Genomic DNA, 17209 nt, shown 5'->3' on the forward strand with positions numbered 1-17209 from the left:
TTTGTTCCCAAAGCTGTTTTGCAATTCAGTTCCTGCAAAAATAATTATGCAAAACACACAAAAAGGGTTACTTTGAAAGGCTTACCAGGAAAAGCATCAAATAATCGTTTCAAATTTCCTAATAATGGTATAATACAGCATAAATAAATTTAAAAACCTGATTCCAGAAAAAGTGCTTTTTTTAATTTCATATGTTTCTGATTTTCGAAGCGGTCTTTGATTTTTTTTTTTAACCGGGTATATTAATTTTTGTTTCAGTTGCTGGACCAGAGTTGAATACAGAAAGGAAAAGCTCCCCTGCAACTCGCCCCGAGTGTGAAAGAACAAAGACCTCTTTTGAGTGCGTGTGTTCGTTTTGCACCAAGGGATTTGAGGTAGATGCCAGCGTCGGCCATGTTCTCCAAGTTCAAGCACGGTACAGGCGCGCAGAACGTCCTGGACAATAATCCGATATTGCAGTTTTTCGAAGTGGGAAAGCTGTTAGCGAGTGCTGGGCCTGAAATGGTCTGGAAAATCTACGACGGCTACAGGAAGAGCGACGGCAAGGTATGTTTACTTCAATAGCAAAAAAACAAGATACCGAAAATAAAATCAAGAAAAGGCAAAAATATTTGTAAGATGTGAAAATTAAGATATTCAATTTTTTTAACTTTTAAAAAATCACGGATTTCTGCATCACTTTGCAAAATACATTATAACAGATTTGCAGATTTAAAGTTTTTCAAGCTGTTGAAAGATGAAACTTTCATTATTTTTCTTTGCATCTATTACAAGATTGAGCTAAGATGTTTATGTTTAAAAATAGTATGAATTTTGATTTAGAATTTTAAATGAAAACACACAGTGGTAAAAAGCTGAATGTATGTTAAAAGCAAAGTAGAATTATAAATTTTAGAGCTCAACTTATAAGTTGGTCTTAATTGAAATTTGGCAAACTTGTTTTAAAAATGTCCATTTACTTCATCTATTTGTTATTTGTTAATTACCGCGGAAAAATCTTGATATTGGCAAAACCGATTTATGGTATAACCGCTGGGTGCGCCTTTTCGTAAATTGGCCCATTTTTAATTTTCCTCAAGCACCCTTTCATCCCCTGGGGATGAACATTCTTTACATTGAAAAACGCTTTTCCCTCACCACTTTACGTTTTCCAGTGAAACTTTTATTCTTCAATTGGTAAAATGGAAAAGCTGCTCATGCCATTTTAATATCCCCCATGGCATGGCTAAAATAGTGCGCTTGAGAGTGCAATTAAAGCGGCTGTCGCTTCTTGGCGACAGGTGCATTAGACGCAACAACAACGCCATTTTCCGCGAAGCAGACACTGAAACTCTCTCAGGGGGTTTTTGTTTTGCTCTTTGTTTCACTGTGATGCAAGATTTTGCGACGATCATTACGCCACTTTCCCAAATGCACACGGCGACAACAACCGCATTGTTCTTTTGTCAGACGCACGTGGCCAACGCTTTTTTGAAACAATATAATAATATATTACGGTCTTTCGCATTGTCATCTGCAGATCCTTTGTTACTCAATCGTATTCTTCAATGCCATTTTTTCATACCTGTTTTGTTTCGTTCTTCGTCGGGTCAGATTCAATGGTTTTTATAATTGTTATAAATTGCAAATTATCTTCATGAGAATTAAATACTTTCAATATTTTAATAGCATAAATTTTCATGCAAATGAATATTTAAAAGGTATTACAGGAGAAATACATAATTATAATATACATTCTCCATTTACAATTTGAATTAATTTAAAATTTTAAAAATATATTTTAAACATTAAATAATTCAACTGAAACATATATTTATTATTTTTCAGCGATAATATGAAATTTAAAGTTCAATTAGTCTCTATTTACCACACTAATTACCTACCAACATAATTCTAGTGTTGAACATTTGCCTCGGCGCCACAAGTTTCGCTCACATACTGTATGTTTGCCTTTGACTAGCGTTCAGGGCATAAACCGAGAGAATGGTGCTACACGAGTGGCGAATTATGTAATTATTTGCAACTGAACTGTTTGTGTGCCCGCTGCTGCAGAGGGCGATGTGCAATCCCTGAACTCTGCATTGCTCTATGTTTGCCAAAGGAATTTGCAACCCCCTGGCTTATTTGGCTCGGTCCCCTGGTGAGATCAATCGGTATTCTGGGGACATTGCATTCCCAGTGGCCGGCAAAGGTCAACATATTTTCCTTATTGGCACATTCCGATCGACCTCTCTCAATAATTAGCACGAAATGCGCACGTCTATTAATTAATCATATCATTCAACGGTTGATCTTTTGGTATGGCAGGAATTGGAGGATAAATTGGAGTTGGTTTTAAATAAATGCCTTTCATCAAAAGACATTAAAAGGTGCCTAACAATAAGAGACATCTAGGTTCATATATATATACGACCTTGTCATAGCAATGCGATAAATTAAGACTTCTTGAATTTATTAAAAAATTTATTTAAAAAAAGGCCTATAGATTAGAAAAATGTTGTAATCAACCGAGCAGGTATTTTCAAAATTATGATGATTAAAAATCGTCAAAGCTTTTCGCGTGAATGGCAATTTTCAGCTAAATTTTACACTGATGAATGCCCCATTGGTTGCTCATGCAAAATTAATTTCCATTAACGAGCTGTTTGCAGTCCCTCGGAAACAATTTCAAACGCCTGAAACGGTTTAGCTTTCCAGGAAAGCAGCAGAAAAGTCTTTGTTAATTTATTGTGATAGAGGAAATTTGACTCTTATTAAGAAAAGGGTGCACGCCTCAAAAGGGTTTCTTGCGAAATGCTGCAGGAAAGTGTAGCAAGAAAAATCGTCAAAGCGTCAGGATTTCTGACTGAGACGTTGCTCTCTGAGCTACAAATCCGCTTTAATTGGAAGCAACGTGCATTGTTTGTTGGGAATAGAAGTTCCAGACATAGATCGAAAACACCTGATGGGAAATGAAGTATACACAGTGCAGCATTTTGTCCCAAAGTTTCTTTTAAAGCCATCAAAAGTTTGCGCAAACCTTTTATTAACCTGCAGTTGATTGGTGCCGAGGCAATAAGCAGAAACTCGACCGAACTTTTGCTTCTCTGCGAGGAAAATAGAAAAAAGTGTGAGGACGCCAAAGTGAAGAGAAAGCGACAAGAATCGATAAAACTCAACTGCAGATCTCGAGACTTGTTTACCGAGGCGCACATTAGAGGTGGGGATGGGCACGCGGGCAGCAAAGTATAAAATCAAACAAACTAAGCCGCTTTACACCGAAAAGATTTCGGTGAGACGCACACGAGCAGCTCCTACTGTGTACAACTTGACGTGTCACTTCTGGGGAAAAAATCGCGCACAGCATGAATACCAATTTTCAAGAACTGTTGGCGTTGCCGGACCACTTTTCCCAAGCTCTTGACTTACTAAATTTTTTGCAGAATAATGAAAATATATTTTCAAACTTTTCTCGAACTGGATTTGAACAATTTTCAGAGAGTTTATATCTGAAAACTCGCAATATCCTTACAAAATTTTAATGTATTTTTTTTTGTATTATTAAGATTCAAATATTTCGGATGAATCATCTTCAGACGTAGTTTTTTGTTCTAGGTTTAATTTCTTCGTTCCATAAACTTAACGTCATAAACTAGAGGTTGAAAATTACAATTCATATTAAATTTCTTTTCAGCTCAATAATGAAACGAAACAATTTGCAAGTGTGGGTTTAAAATAATATTTCCTTTGTGAACACACTGCAAATATTGAAACACTTTCTCACCAAATATTGACTTTCAACCAAGTAGCTCGCATATATATATGGCATTTATATTCTTGTTTTGAGTCAATAATTTCCAAGCTTGAATTAGGGTCTGAAAATTGAATTCGGATGCGGGCGTTATTCGCAACAATGCCACGTTGTTATAACAATTTGCACATATGGAGAGAAAGCGCGAGAGGGACTAACAAAAGCCCTCTCGCTTTCTCTCCCTCTCGGCATATCCAACCGGGCACATTATCCCCTGTTTGCATGTGAATAATTCAATTAGACTGCGCGAGCAATTGTTTGTCGGCACATGGACTAATTGCGAGTGATACGCTGACGCAGCCGTTTTCGCTTTTAAATACTTGATCAATGCTCTTTACAAAGGTAGGCGACTGATTTATGCGTGGGCAGGAATCAAAAATCAAAAGTAAAATATACATATTTTTATTTTTTTTTAATTAATAACAAACCTTTATAATTATTTGGATTTATTAAAATACTTTATATTTCACATCCTTTTTGCAGATTTTATTTTAATGTGGGATAAAATTCCAGAGGAGAAAAGTAAATTAAATTTTCATCCCTTTCTGTTACAAAGAACCGTGAACATAAATAATTGAATAATTAAATCAGGTGCTGCCATCAACGTTTACACAGTACTAATGGCTCGTTTTTCCGTTTGGATTGACCCTCGGCTAATTAATAACGCTAGGGTGCAATTTTTGACATGTGACACGCAGTCGGGTGGTCGAATTGCTCACGCAACCATTTTCTCGTCGCTTAAACCGAGTAATCAATTTTGACTGGAAGGTTCACGCGGACTGGAATCAATGTGTATCGGCTGTTGGTGGTTAAAATCACCGATGAATTTTTAATGTCCTCGTGGGAAATCGCATTTGAGCCTCAGCTGTATTAAATATTATTCAAAGTTCAAATCGCAATGCAAGCATTATGGCAGGAAGCAATAGAGTAGCTGGCATTTATTATTGGCATCAAGAGGAAAAGTAAGAAAAAAAAATATATTATTTATAATTTACGTAGAGAATCCATTTATCATAGAAATTCATTGATTTTTTTTTTTAAAAACAAGAATACAGGAAACGTTTCAAAACACCCAATTTGGAGTTTAAACGCACCAATATAATTTTTCAATTCCACGCGCCAACTCCATATTATTTTATCACTAATCTGACCCAAACACCAAACATTATCAAAATGAATTAAAATCAAATGACATTTTTTAAACAGAAGGATCACTTTTTAACTTAATTAATGTTTAAAACATTATCTGAAGTTTTCTAAAAATATAATAGTGTGTCGCTATTTATTTATTCAATTTACTTCACTTAATTTATGAGCCAAATTTTTATATTTCAATTATTATTGTTTGTCTTACTAGACTTCAAAAATCGCAAAATTTTTGCGCAATATTGCTTTGAATGTTTTCCTTTCAAATTCATAAATTATATGTCTCAAATTTAGTATGTTGAAAGCGTTTACTAAAACAAAATATTCCGTCTTGGTCGATTCGGCTTTAGCTCTGCTGAATTTTGCATGATTTATATATACTATTTTGAACACTGCATCAGCCGTAAAAAATTGTGAATCTGTTATCATGATTTGAAACGATATTACAGCAATTTTTTATAATTCTAGCTTTCGTTCGCTTTTGTTCGTCAACGTTCAAAAATTCATAATTCAACTTGTTTCGCTCCACTTTAATAATTTATTTTTATTTTAATCTATCTTTGACAAAAATAAAATTGAGCAGATTAAGTTATTTCCAAGCACGAGAGCGAATAAAACGAGCCCCCCTTTTTCGTCGATTACAGGTGCGTCCAAAGAATAAATTAGCCACCCTTTGGGTGGCTGAAATCGTTTCATAACGAGCGCGCATTTGCATACCAAAGGTTAGGACTTTGCCCGGCCGAAATTTTATTCTGAGCCTCTTATTTCGCCCTATGGCAACCGCCGAAGCAGGTCGTAAATCAGAGCTCTCGTGCATGATTCCGACGTGTTTACAAACCGATTAATTATATGTGTGCGTGTGTACGCGAGGGAACAGGTCTCCCACGCGGTGGCAGAAATCGCGAGGGCGGTCGCCGCTGGAAATAGCAACAGGCTGATGACAGGCTCTGATGACACTGGAGCGGTGGATATCGAGTAGGTTGGTTTTCCCGGGCGGGCGGCAGCAAGACGACGCGAACACGCCGCGCTGACTAATCAATATTTAGACTGTGAATCCGAAACGACCGGGCTTCTTCTTCTTCCACCTCTCGCACGCGGCGGTGCCCTCTGAAATAATGCGCAGCCAGAAGCTGCTGGCCCTTTAGTCCAAAAGAGGGGCCTGGACAAATATTGACAGTCGTGTATCGGGTGACAGACTGCGCGCCGAAAACATATCTCGTTTTTCATCCCCAATCGAAGAAACGTATGAAGGCTGCGGAGGCAACTTCTTCTTCTTCTTCTTCTTTATGTAGGGACGAGACGGGCGCGTTTTCCACATGACAAATATGGGTGGAACACAGATTGAAGGGGGAATATCTTATTTTCCTGCCAACAAAATATTCTTTTCGTGTCACAGAACGAAATTGTTTTTCTTCCCACGCCACGCACACTTTTCCAAATAACAAATTGACTCTGCAGAGCTCCGGTGTTTAGTTACTTGTGTAGTTTTGGAATGAAGAAAAGTTATGTAATTTAAATTTTACCAAAGGTTAAACAATCACTAACAGAACATGCAATTTTTCTAAATATTTTTACAATTCCAACACATCCTTGTGATTTTTTTTTTCAACTGGGAAATTAATCTTTTAAAGTTTCTATCTAAATATTTTTTAAAACAATTTCATTTTTAATTTTTTGTCCATGTTTAAGTTATTTAAATAGATGAAAAATATGGATTTTTTTTATTTAATTTTCGTCAGCAATGAAATTGGTTAAATGTAACTAATTACTATATTTATATTTTATTTTTTTTCTACTTTTTATCAGAGTGAATAAGTTTCTTAAAACCAAGCTAAAAAAAACCTGTAGAAGAATGGAACTCTTTCAAAACAAGGAGTGCTCTGTCTTCTCTCTTTAATGAAACTTGTTTTGAGAGTGCAAAAAAATCACTCGACGATGTTTCCACTTTTTTGCCAACCACAATTGAGTCTCTAATAGGAAGATTTAATGGCCTTAAGAGGGGAAGCGTCAGCAAGATGGATAGTTTGAGGCTTGATTGGCGGCCGCTCTCTTTCGCAAAGCCCCACCGGCCTCGTCTATTAATCCCTTGTCTCTCATGGTGCATCTAAAAAGGAGAGCTTACGACTGACGGGAAAATTAAAAAAAAAACTTCTTGCATGTTTTTTTTTTAATGAAAGCAACGCAGGCAAACAAAACGCTAAATAGCCTTTGGGTATGCTTTTACAGGACTGTGTGCGTTTCCTTTCTCTGTTCTGTTTGTACTTTTTCTCGCCCCCGTTTTTTTTTTTTTTTTTTTTGTTCATCCTGCGAGTTTCTCGTTTTCAAACCTGCCGGGGTGTTGTCAAAATGGCACCAGCAGCTGTTGCTTCTGCCCGGCCTCCCACTCGTGACTAGGCCTCCGTAATAATGTACACTTTGGCCGACAAAAACGCACCGAGCGTGAATTTATTGTTGGGCACTGGGACGTGCGTTTGTTACGTAATGGAAACTCAATTGCTTGGTCCTTTCAAAGCCCGCGGCCTGTGGCTAAATGCTATTCGTTGCTTTGAGAGCGGATCGATATTTTGTTGCAGGAAATTCGGGTTTAATAGTGGAAATTATGGATGGTCAAAATAAATGGACACGCGTGGGCTTCAAAAGCCTTTTATAATTAAAATTAATATTCCGGGAAAGAAGGAAACGCTTTTGCAGCTTTGCTGCACTTCCCATTTCTTTGAACTGGGATCTCCTGGAATATGTTTTAAGTATGCAACCTGCTAAGCTTATTTGTTGTGCGGGAGTGCATACTTTGTACTTCACAGGCATTTACGAGTGGCAGCGTACATATAAAAATAACTCGACTGTTCTCCGCGAGGACTGCAACGCATAAAGGCGATTCAAATTCCCTCTTATATTGTGTACTTTCCTGTTCATTTTTGTAGCCAGAGTGCGTGAAGTACTATCAGCTTCATATGTTCTACTGGAAAAATATTGAGTTATTTAATAAAATAATCCAGCTAAAATTTGTGTTGTCACTAAATTTTTTAGTTTGAGTTCAGTAAATTTATAAATACATTTTAATATCAATAAATTGTTACATCAGTAGTTAGCATTATTATTAGTATTATTATATCACAGTTGGCATAATTTTTACACAGCATTTAATATTTAAATATTGAAAGAACGTGTAAGATTGTTTGGAATTCAAGGCTTCATAGATTTGCTTGTAAATAAAATCTATGAGGAGCTTAAAGCTTTGAAGCAAAAGCGTCATTTTCATAAAAGAAGAAGCGGAACTAGACAGTCATGAGGAAAAACGAGGATGCACCCACGCATATTTCAAGCCTGGGCAAAGAGCCCGTTGTAAATTACCGAGTAGAAACCATGGCATAAAGTAGAAAAAAATATGCCATAAAACATGGGAAGAAAATCTCATTACGCATGTATGCGAATGGCCTGCACGGTGGGAGGGTGGGTAATTGAAATCGATTTTTGCATCTCGAGGGATGAGCCGCAGCAGGTGTGTTGCAGCGCGCATAACTCACGCCGCGCCAAACCACCTGCCCACCCACCCACCCACCCTGCCAGATCGATCGCGCCTGTTGCATTTCATACCGGCCGGATGCACCTCCCCCACCTGCTGGGAGCACCCTTTGCACTCGCGGCTCGAGTTGCGACGCCGGAAGTGGCCCTGCTTTGTATTCATAGCGGCGGCGTCGTTTGATTCGCCATATATTCAATTACCGTGACGCAGAGACGGCGTATTTTAATGCTTCTCAGACCATGTATAGGAAATTGAAGGAAACGAATTGAAGTGTCCTTTATCTTGCGTTTCTGTCAACTTTTCTATTGATTGATCAATGTGATTTTATACCTTAAAAAAGGATAAAGTGATGCAAAACACAAATGAATGAATTTTAAAACCGATCAATGAAAATCACTGCTTTAAAATTTTTTTTAAAACATTTCCGTTTAATTTAAATATTTTTTTATTATTTGTAATAAATAACCCTTAATATTATTTTCATTTCTTATTGAAACTCTATTATTATAAACTTTTCTAATTCAATTCAGCAAAAAAATTCTAAAGAAAAAAAACTAAATTTAGCTTAGGATTCAAATTACAACACAAATATCAACAAACTTCACGGTTCTTTAATCAACGTTTAAATTTTTAAAATAAAAATACTCTATACTATAAGGTTATAGATTTTACCAAAATTTGATCACTGTTCCGACTATTCCTGAATTTTTCAAACCGTTAAAGTTTTGGGGGAAGAATAGAAATATGTAATAAAATTTTATTATTGCACTTACAATGCTCAGTTGTAATTCATACCCATTTACAGCTGGGTCAAAGAGATACGGAAGACAAAGAATCAATAGGAATTAAACATAGTTAAAATTTTTTCGTTTAACCATTAAAACTGTTTCCGAGTTAAATTCTTAATATTAGGGTGTCGTCACGATTTTGAATCAGTTTTGGACTAAAAAATATCATGAATTTTTCATAATATTTGAAATTTTATAACAGCATGCACTCGTCTTGAAACTATAATTTTCACTAGCCCTCTGAGTGAGCGCGAGTTTTTATGTGCCCTTTTGCCCGGCGTCGGAAATTATTATTCAAAAACTGGAATGAAATATTGCTGAGCGCAAAAATTTGGAACCACCTTTCCGCTTAATTCCAATTTAATGAGGGAGCGAGTTGCCCGGAAAGGATTAGTTGCCCTGCAGATATCGACGTGTAGGTTCTTGTGGACGGTCGGTATAGAACCTGCAAACAACGCAAAATTAAAAAAGGGTTGCGGAACCCCGGAGGCGGGGCCTCATTTCATCAGCGGCAAGTAATTTATTTGCCAAGTTTCGCGGCAGGAAATGTTGCTCGGGCAACTTTGTTTTTAGGTCAGTCTCGCAGCTTTTGCATCTCGTCCTCCGCAACTGCTCGCGACACCCGTTCGCCGCCAGCACGTGCTTAATTAACTTAAGCGGGCCAATTCGTCGGAAAGAAAAAGTTGCAGGCAACCTGTTGCGGCGGGGAGAGACTTTCAGCTTTTTACGGCCAAGCCGATTGTAAAAATGCGTCGCCGCCGTTCCAATTTTATTGTAAACAAATTCTATACGGCGCGTGTATTTGGATAAAAGTTTTATGGACTATTTGCTGAGGTCATTAACCGCTCCAAATGGAGTTTTTACTAGGACGGAAGCCTGGATTAGCAATCAAGTTCGTCTTTTTAAGCTGACTAAGAGTCGTAAAAACCTGTTTATGGCAGAAATTGAAAAGCGAGAAAAGGCAAACTGAAATATCCCTCAAAATCTCTTTTTGCTTTAGTAAATAAGTTGGAATGAATACTACTTTTAACTTTTGGAACTTTTTTTCTTTTTTTAGTTAAATCTTGATTTAAAAATTAATTTTGTAAAGAAACTGCAATTATGTCCATATATTTGCAACATAAACCAATTGATTAAGAAAATAATTTTTACATTTGCTTACTTTCGCAGGAAGTGTCTGTGTTCCTTTTCGAAAAACGCACCGCCGAGAAGCTGCACAAGCCCAAGAGAAAAGAGACAGTGACGGAGATCCTGCGGGCCAGCGTGCGCCAATTGGAGCGCTTCAGGCATCCCAAGATATTGCAGGTAAATATCCGTATCCAATTTTCTTTCCACCAACCTCCGTGCCAACCTCTCACAGAACACTTTCTCTGGCTGAATCTATTTGAACTCGACGATACCAAAAATATCTCTAAATATTTTATCCATAAAATAAGGAGAAACGTATGTCATTTTCTCTCGTTTAAAAATCAAGATAATAAACTTAATATCTCAAATACTTTACTCGGTTTTACTGTTAAAGCGACATTTTGATAAATTTTGGGCTAGTGATCAATTATCTTGCCTATTTTTGTTATTTATAATTGTAATTATTATTGTGCCTAGAAATTCGGTTTTGAAAGAGTAATAAAGAATTTTCCGCTATTCTAAAATCTAATTATTAGGCCATCTTGAATTTAAATTTAGCATAAATAAAAATATTTATATTTTATTTATATCGTTATTTGTCAAAGCTCTGGAGAGGAGTTTGAAATATTATTTGACTATCATTTCAAGGTTCTGCACTCGGTGGAGGAATGTAGTGAGACTTTGGCGTTCGCCGCCGAGCCAGTTTACGCGAGTATGGCCAACATCCTGGCCTATCAAGAGGATCGGCCGCAAGGGGGACCTCCGCCCTTGGCCCGCGAGTACAACTTCCTTGAAATCGAGCTGAAATACGGCCTGCTGCAGGTGAGACTCATTTCTGGCATTTCTCATTTCCTGTCCGCCTTTGAGAATTTTGAAGGAAAAAAGTTGCGATTTTTCCTTGTTCGTTTCGCGGAATTGATTTAGTACCGGAAGGTTCTACATGTTGCACTCAACGAATATTGCTCTTCCTTTTTGCACAATCCCAAAACTTCCTAATGCCGTGCGAATCGCGCATGTTCATCCGAAAAGCCCGAGAGTGAAATTCGTACGAGAGAGCGGAAAGTTCACGCGCGCGGCATAAATATATTCAAAACGAGAGAAAAAGCAAGAGAGACGCTTGGCAAAGTTTTCTCCCGCGTAATCCCAGAAGAAAATCTCCCTCGGAAGGCCATCTTTTGTTTGGAGGTGGCGAGCCGGCCAACTTATCGACCGACGAGGCCTGGCTATTTATTTCAGGACACATCATCCATCCATCTTCATTTCCACGTTTCGCCTCTTTTCTTTCTTGTTCCGACTCAAGATAAAAATGATGATTATTTTTCTTCGTGATTTCCTTTCTTTTTCTACGCAATTAATTTATAGCCCCTAGTCTACTTCCTGTTGTCTGAAAGCATTCGAGGACTTGGAAATAAACAGAGGCGAGCGCGGAAATAGAGCGCGGCGGCGTCTCTGGTGCAAACCCTGCCCGCGCGTAAGCCGCTTGCCTCTACCAGATAAATGCTGCACAAACAAAACTCCTTGCTATAGCATTAAGCACATCAATTTTGTATGGAGGTGTATGCCTAGAGTTTTGCGCAAAATCCATTAACTCTGTCGCGCATGCACTCCGCTCTAATACATACAGGAATGGAAAGACATCTGATGCCTGCAAGCCCTCCCTACTTGAGTGTAATTGAAAACAATGTCGCAAGGCTGGTTTAATATTCTGCAATGGGCTTTTGGCAGACAAGAAAAAGCTCTTTTGCTTCTTCTAAGACACGGTAGTATTTACACAAAGAGTTAAAAAGTTATTACTTTATTAATTTTTCCATAAATAACCAAGGAAAACAAAATTATGCTTACGTGCTTTATTTGCTGGGAAATGTAATTAATAATTATTAACCGCAGCTGAAGCAAGCTTAGACTGTGATTACTAGTAAAACGGACAAATTTTGATGACGCGATTTAATGTAATCTGTATAATCAGCTTTTGTGATAAATCTGTCCCATTCATAATACGTACTGAAAATATTTTTTTCAATTCAGATCGCTAAAGCTGCATGACCTGATTTTATTAGTTATGAACTTACTTGTTGATTGAGATATAAAGTGAAGTTTCATCAACCAGTAATAAAATATCTAATGATGGCCATTGTGATTGGTTGATTTACACCCGATTGTTTTGTATTGTATTTTCTAATTTGGAAATTTCAAACAATTTTCCCTTCCTTTAAATAACCATAAAATATTTTTACATTTTAGCCCTTTTAGTTGTCAAATTTATTAACTTTTTAACTCGAAGCTTTTAAGCTTATTTTTTGTTTGCAATCTCATTAATGCAGGACCTACGCCTGAAAATTCGCAATTTCCACTTTCGCTGTCTCGAAAGTAAAGAAGTCACGACTTATGCCGCCTCTTTAGAACAACAAAAGCAAACTCGTCTCCATTGCTCTTCCGCCGTTTTTCTCATTTCAGCAGCCCTAGGGAGACGCAGGCAGACAACATAATGAAAAGCCCACGCGCGTCTCGGCAAAATTAAGGATTCTCAGTGCGTGGAATTGGTCGCATTAAGTATATTTTTAAAGGAATAGCTGCTGTGGAGTGCGTGCGAGGGTTTTTCCGCGAAGTGCCGTCGTCGCCACCGCATCCGCGCACCTCCAACTTCGGGAAACGCGAACGTGACGAGCCGGTCTAATTACGCCGAAAGCAAAAAGGGAGAGATGCGGCCCCGGCGGTTTTTCCGGCCGACGACCACGTAATCTTTTATGATGGCACACAAAACTCGCGGCGTGTGGCTTAATGATTTAAGTCTCCTTTTGTTCGCCTCCTGAAAGAGAGACACACTGTACGCCGCACACGTCATTGCTCCTGAGCTTCAGTTTGAAAGTATCTTAGATTAATTATAAATTTTCTCATTTTGAAATTCAATGTGAAATGCAGAAAAAAATTAACATCCAAAATTTTTTAATTTTATTGAGAAATTTATCAATGCTATTTAATTTCTATGTTATAAATATTAGTTTAGGTAATTATTATAAAATTTAAATAGTTACAAAATCTAACCTTTATATTGTTTTAAAATTTCTTTTTGTTCTTGCGTCTGGATTAGTGAAGAATATAATAATAAGCTGACTTTATGACAAGCCAATCAATTTATTTATTTAATCAGAAATTGTTTGATAAAAGAGTTTGATTATGTCGAGGAACTTGCAATGGCAAAAAAAATGTTGATCAAAACCTGTTGTTGGCAGATCACCGAAGCGCTGACTTTCCTGCACTACTCGGGCCACGTGCTGCACCGCAACGTTTGTCCAGCAAGCATCCTGGTGACCAAGAAGGGGACCTGGAAGCTCGGAGGATTAGAGTTTACGGGTAAGTCTGGTTGTTCTTGAGCCGGAGAGGGTAAACGGTCGCACGCGTTAATCCGCATCGTTTTATGTGCGCGGCTGAAAACCCACCTGCGTCTCCATCGGGGCAAACACCCGAACCGAGAGGCCTGGCCGGTGTTATTAAAGTGAGATGTTTGTTGATGAGCGCACGACACATTCCGCTTTCGTTCATTAAAATTTTACGACGCCGGCGCCATTTACGGAATTGCATTCTCTAGTAGTCCGCCGGCCGGCCGGCCGGCGTAATTACACCCAATGAATTATTATTGTGCATGTCCGCCGCTAATGAGCAGCTTGATTGCCTTGTGTTTGCGCACACGGACCGTTGTAATCCAATTTTTCGAAAACAAGGAAAAATTAACTGCTCTCCAGCGTGGGGCCGTGAAATGCAAAGGTCAAGCAGTGGCGCGATGATGCCGATGATGTGGTTATGCAGCCCCCTTAACTTGCCCGTGGTGCGTGATGCATCTCAATAAACTCTACATACGCCGCGCTTCCGCCACACTGAAATACTTTTAAATTACAGAGCCGGCGTACATTGAATGAATAAAACATAAAACTGATCAAAGAGCCAGACTCGATGCAATCGTCAAATGATCACATGAGTTTCAAAATTATAGTTAATTTTTAAGTCGAATTTTCTTTGTTTAATAGAAAAGATATTTTTAACCTCTTGCCAGTATTATTTAATTATATATCTTTGTGTAGCTTTCATTAAATATTACTTATTGTTAGCTGAAAAATTCAAAGTTGAAAAGAATTACTCAACAATTAGTTTATTTCACCAAAATTGCATCCCGTTTTTACATTATGTAAATAAACTCGAAAAGAATGTCGTTAGAAATTTTTATTTGAGGTTCTTGAAACATTTTAGGCCCCTTTTGGCTCCTCGATCCATCCAACCGCAAACCCTCATTCCCATTACTGGCGGCACCACCGTTATAAAAATTCTCCGAGCCGTAATTTTCCACCTGACGAGCGAACCGTCAGCAATCTCTATCGCCGCCCTTAATTCCACAATGGACCTCCGTTTCTTTCCAAATCGGTGCCGATCGATCGACGCTGCTTTTAAAGTTCATAGTTCGGCGTGACCTGCCCCGCTCCCCCGACAAGGGCTGCCCCAAATTAGCAAACTTTTTGGCGCGCCAAACTTTCCTCTTGAATGCGCAGACCAAAAAAGCTGAAAACTTTTGGGTTTTGTAATAATAAAGTCTACTTCCCAAAACTTAGCACGATGGGCTAATTTGTGCGTTATCCTTTGACAGAGCGAATGAATGAAGTCGACGGACTCGAACCTGTGCCGTGTCAACCTTGGACGTCAAGACTGCCAAAAATGGCTCAGCCCGACCTGGATTATATAGGTAGGGAGTTTTGGCATCCATATTTGTAGCTAAATGGTTCAAATTAGGTTTTTAAATTAGGAATGAAACTGTACCATGCAAGAAGCAATTGTTTATCTAAAATAAAGTATAACTTCAACTAAAAATTTGAAATGAACATATCGGGCTTTTCTTCGTTGCAAAAATTGTTTTCATTTAAAAACAAATGGCTCTTCTAGTTTCTTTGATTTTTATAAATTATAATATATTTTAAAACGTTTTGCATTGAGTAAATTTGACCTCAAAACCCAGTCTAAATAATTTAATAAAAATTACATTTCTAAAATAATAACCTACTCCACCTACTCCACTTTGGATCAAAGACATACCTGAGAATATAACAGAACATTTAATAATTCAGAAAAATTTACTAAATTTTTTAAAATTTTATTCCTAACTAACTAGATATAATTTTCAGATAGTTTTTTTTTCGACAGTTTTTGACTAAATATTTGCAAACCAAGCCACTTTCCCAACAATTTATTTTTTATTTTCAGCTCCAGAAGTGCAGTCGTCGTCAGTTTGCAGCATTCTATCAGACATGTTCTCTCTGGGCATGGTGATGTGTGCGATTTTCAACCACGGCAAGCCGCTCATCCAAGCCAACCACAGCAGCTCAACATACCTCAAACAGCTCGACTTGGTACGCTATTTTTTGTTTAAATTGTATGTTTTTTCAAGTCTTTTGCTTTTTCGTATTTGTGGAGAAATTGTAGTTTGACAACATTTATGCAAACTCAGAAGTTTTGTTTGGAATTTTTAAAGAGACCGCAAACAAAATTATTCTTTTTGTCGGCGCAACAGCTGGAACGACTGGGTTGTTCGGTAAAAAGTTTTTGTATTGCACAATTCCCACGAAAAAGAACAAATTGGATTTCTCTCTTTCTGTCAGAGGGCAAAAAGCTCCTCTTTTTGGCCCGCTCGCTATTTCCTTTTGTGCTCCTCCACACAATAAGACTTCATTCTAATCCAATTTTTGAGAACGCTCGATTTGCAAGTGTATGTTATGACCCAAACGCTTTCTTTATTCATCCGAAAGCACTTTAAGACCATAAAAACCTTGGTAACTGCATTATCAATTCCACGTTAAGCTCAAATCTCTTCAGATATTTTTTATTTTTTTTCTGTACAGTGAATCGCTTTATTATTTTTCTTCTTATTTACTTCTTTTTATAAGTAAATAGCAAAAATTCCAACAACGGCTACAAAAATTGATTCAGTTTTCAAGTTATTCGGAATTTTTTTAATGAGGTTACAAGAAAACTTCAAAAGTGGCAACACATTTTAAAAAATAATGAGCTAATTTATTGATTACTTTGTATTTAGAATTAGAATATAAATGTTAAAGATATTGTGTTTATTTGCAAAATGCGTTTCGGTTGTAACATATTTTTGTTGGATGGGAATTTCATCCACTTTATTTTTCGTTTTGTTCCAGTTGGAGGATCAGATACACAACGTTTTGCCCAAGGTGCCCATTCCCCTGCAAGAGGCCGCCTCGAGACTCTTGAGCAAAGATACGCGGCAAAGACCCACGGCACAATTACTCTCGCTCATCAAGTACTTTAGGTAATTACACTCCTCTGTAATCGACTGCTCAGAGGCCCCATTGTTTGATATTCCCTCTGTAGCAGCGCTTTTTCCACTGATTATCTTGCAAAGATTTCCTGCAGACAGCAATAATGGTTTTTAAAGTTAATTGTTTACCAAAACTTGAGTGAGCTACTCGCGTGCAGGTTGCAATTTCATTAAATTTCAATTTTAAAAATGTGTTAAATATGAAAAAATTTGAAAATCACTTGATCATATATTAATCATCGAAATATTTTCTATTAAAAATGTTTTTTTTTTTTTAATATAAAAGTTACTTTCGATTTTTTGTATATGTATGCTTTAATTTCTTGAAGAAAATTTTAAAGTAATTTTAATAAAAAATTGTAAATATTTTTGTTGCAGTGATTCGTCTGTGCACGCCTTACAGTTTTTAGATGTGATCAACATGAAGGACCCAACCCAGAAAGCTCACTTCTACCGGAACACACTCAAAGATACCCTCCCTTATATTCCAAGGGTAAGTGGCACACGCA

At 37.4% G+C, this 17209-nt stretch overlaps 1 protein-coding gene across 9 annotated transcripts in view; it reads left to right on the forward strand.

The window, feature by feature from the left end:
• Positions 1–17209, forward strand: part of LOC132197664 (SCY1-like protein 2) — a 33728-nt gene that overhangs the window by 1793 nt on the left and 14726 nt on the right. For all 9 annotated transcript variants that reach the window (XM_059621080.1, XM_059621083.1, XM_059621086.1 and 6 more), the window contains exons 2-9: positions 259–546; positions 10418–10552; positions 11024–11197; positions 13606–13726; positions 15009–15104; positions 15620–15765; positions 16561–16691; positions 17079–17193. In XM_059621080.1, coding sequence (XP_059477063.1) covers positions 379–546; positions 10418–10552; positions 11024–11197; positions 13606–13726; positions 15009–15104; positions 15620–15765; positions 16561–16691; positions 17079–17193 — 1086 coding nt within the window. In that variant the 5' untranslated portion in view covers positions 259–378. The remainder of the gene's footprint in view (positions 1–258; positions 547–10417; positions 10553–11023; positions 11198–13605; positions 13727–15008; positions 15105–15619; positions 15766–16560; positions 16692–17078; positions 17194–17209) is intronic.

Source organism: Neocloeon triangulifer, unplaced genomic scaffold (genome assembly GCF_031216515.1).
Source record: "Neocloeon triangulifer isolate White Clay Creek 2 clone unplaced genomic scaffold, ASM3121651v1 ptg000012l, whole genome shotgun sequence".
Lineage (NCBI taxonomy): Eukaryota > Metazoa > Arthropoda > Insecta > Ephemeroptera > Baetidae > Neocloeon > Neocloeon triangulifer.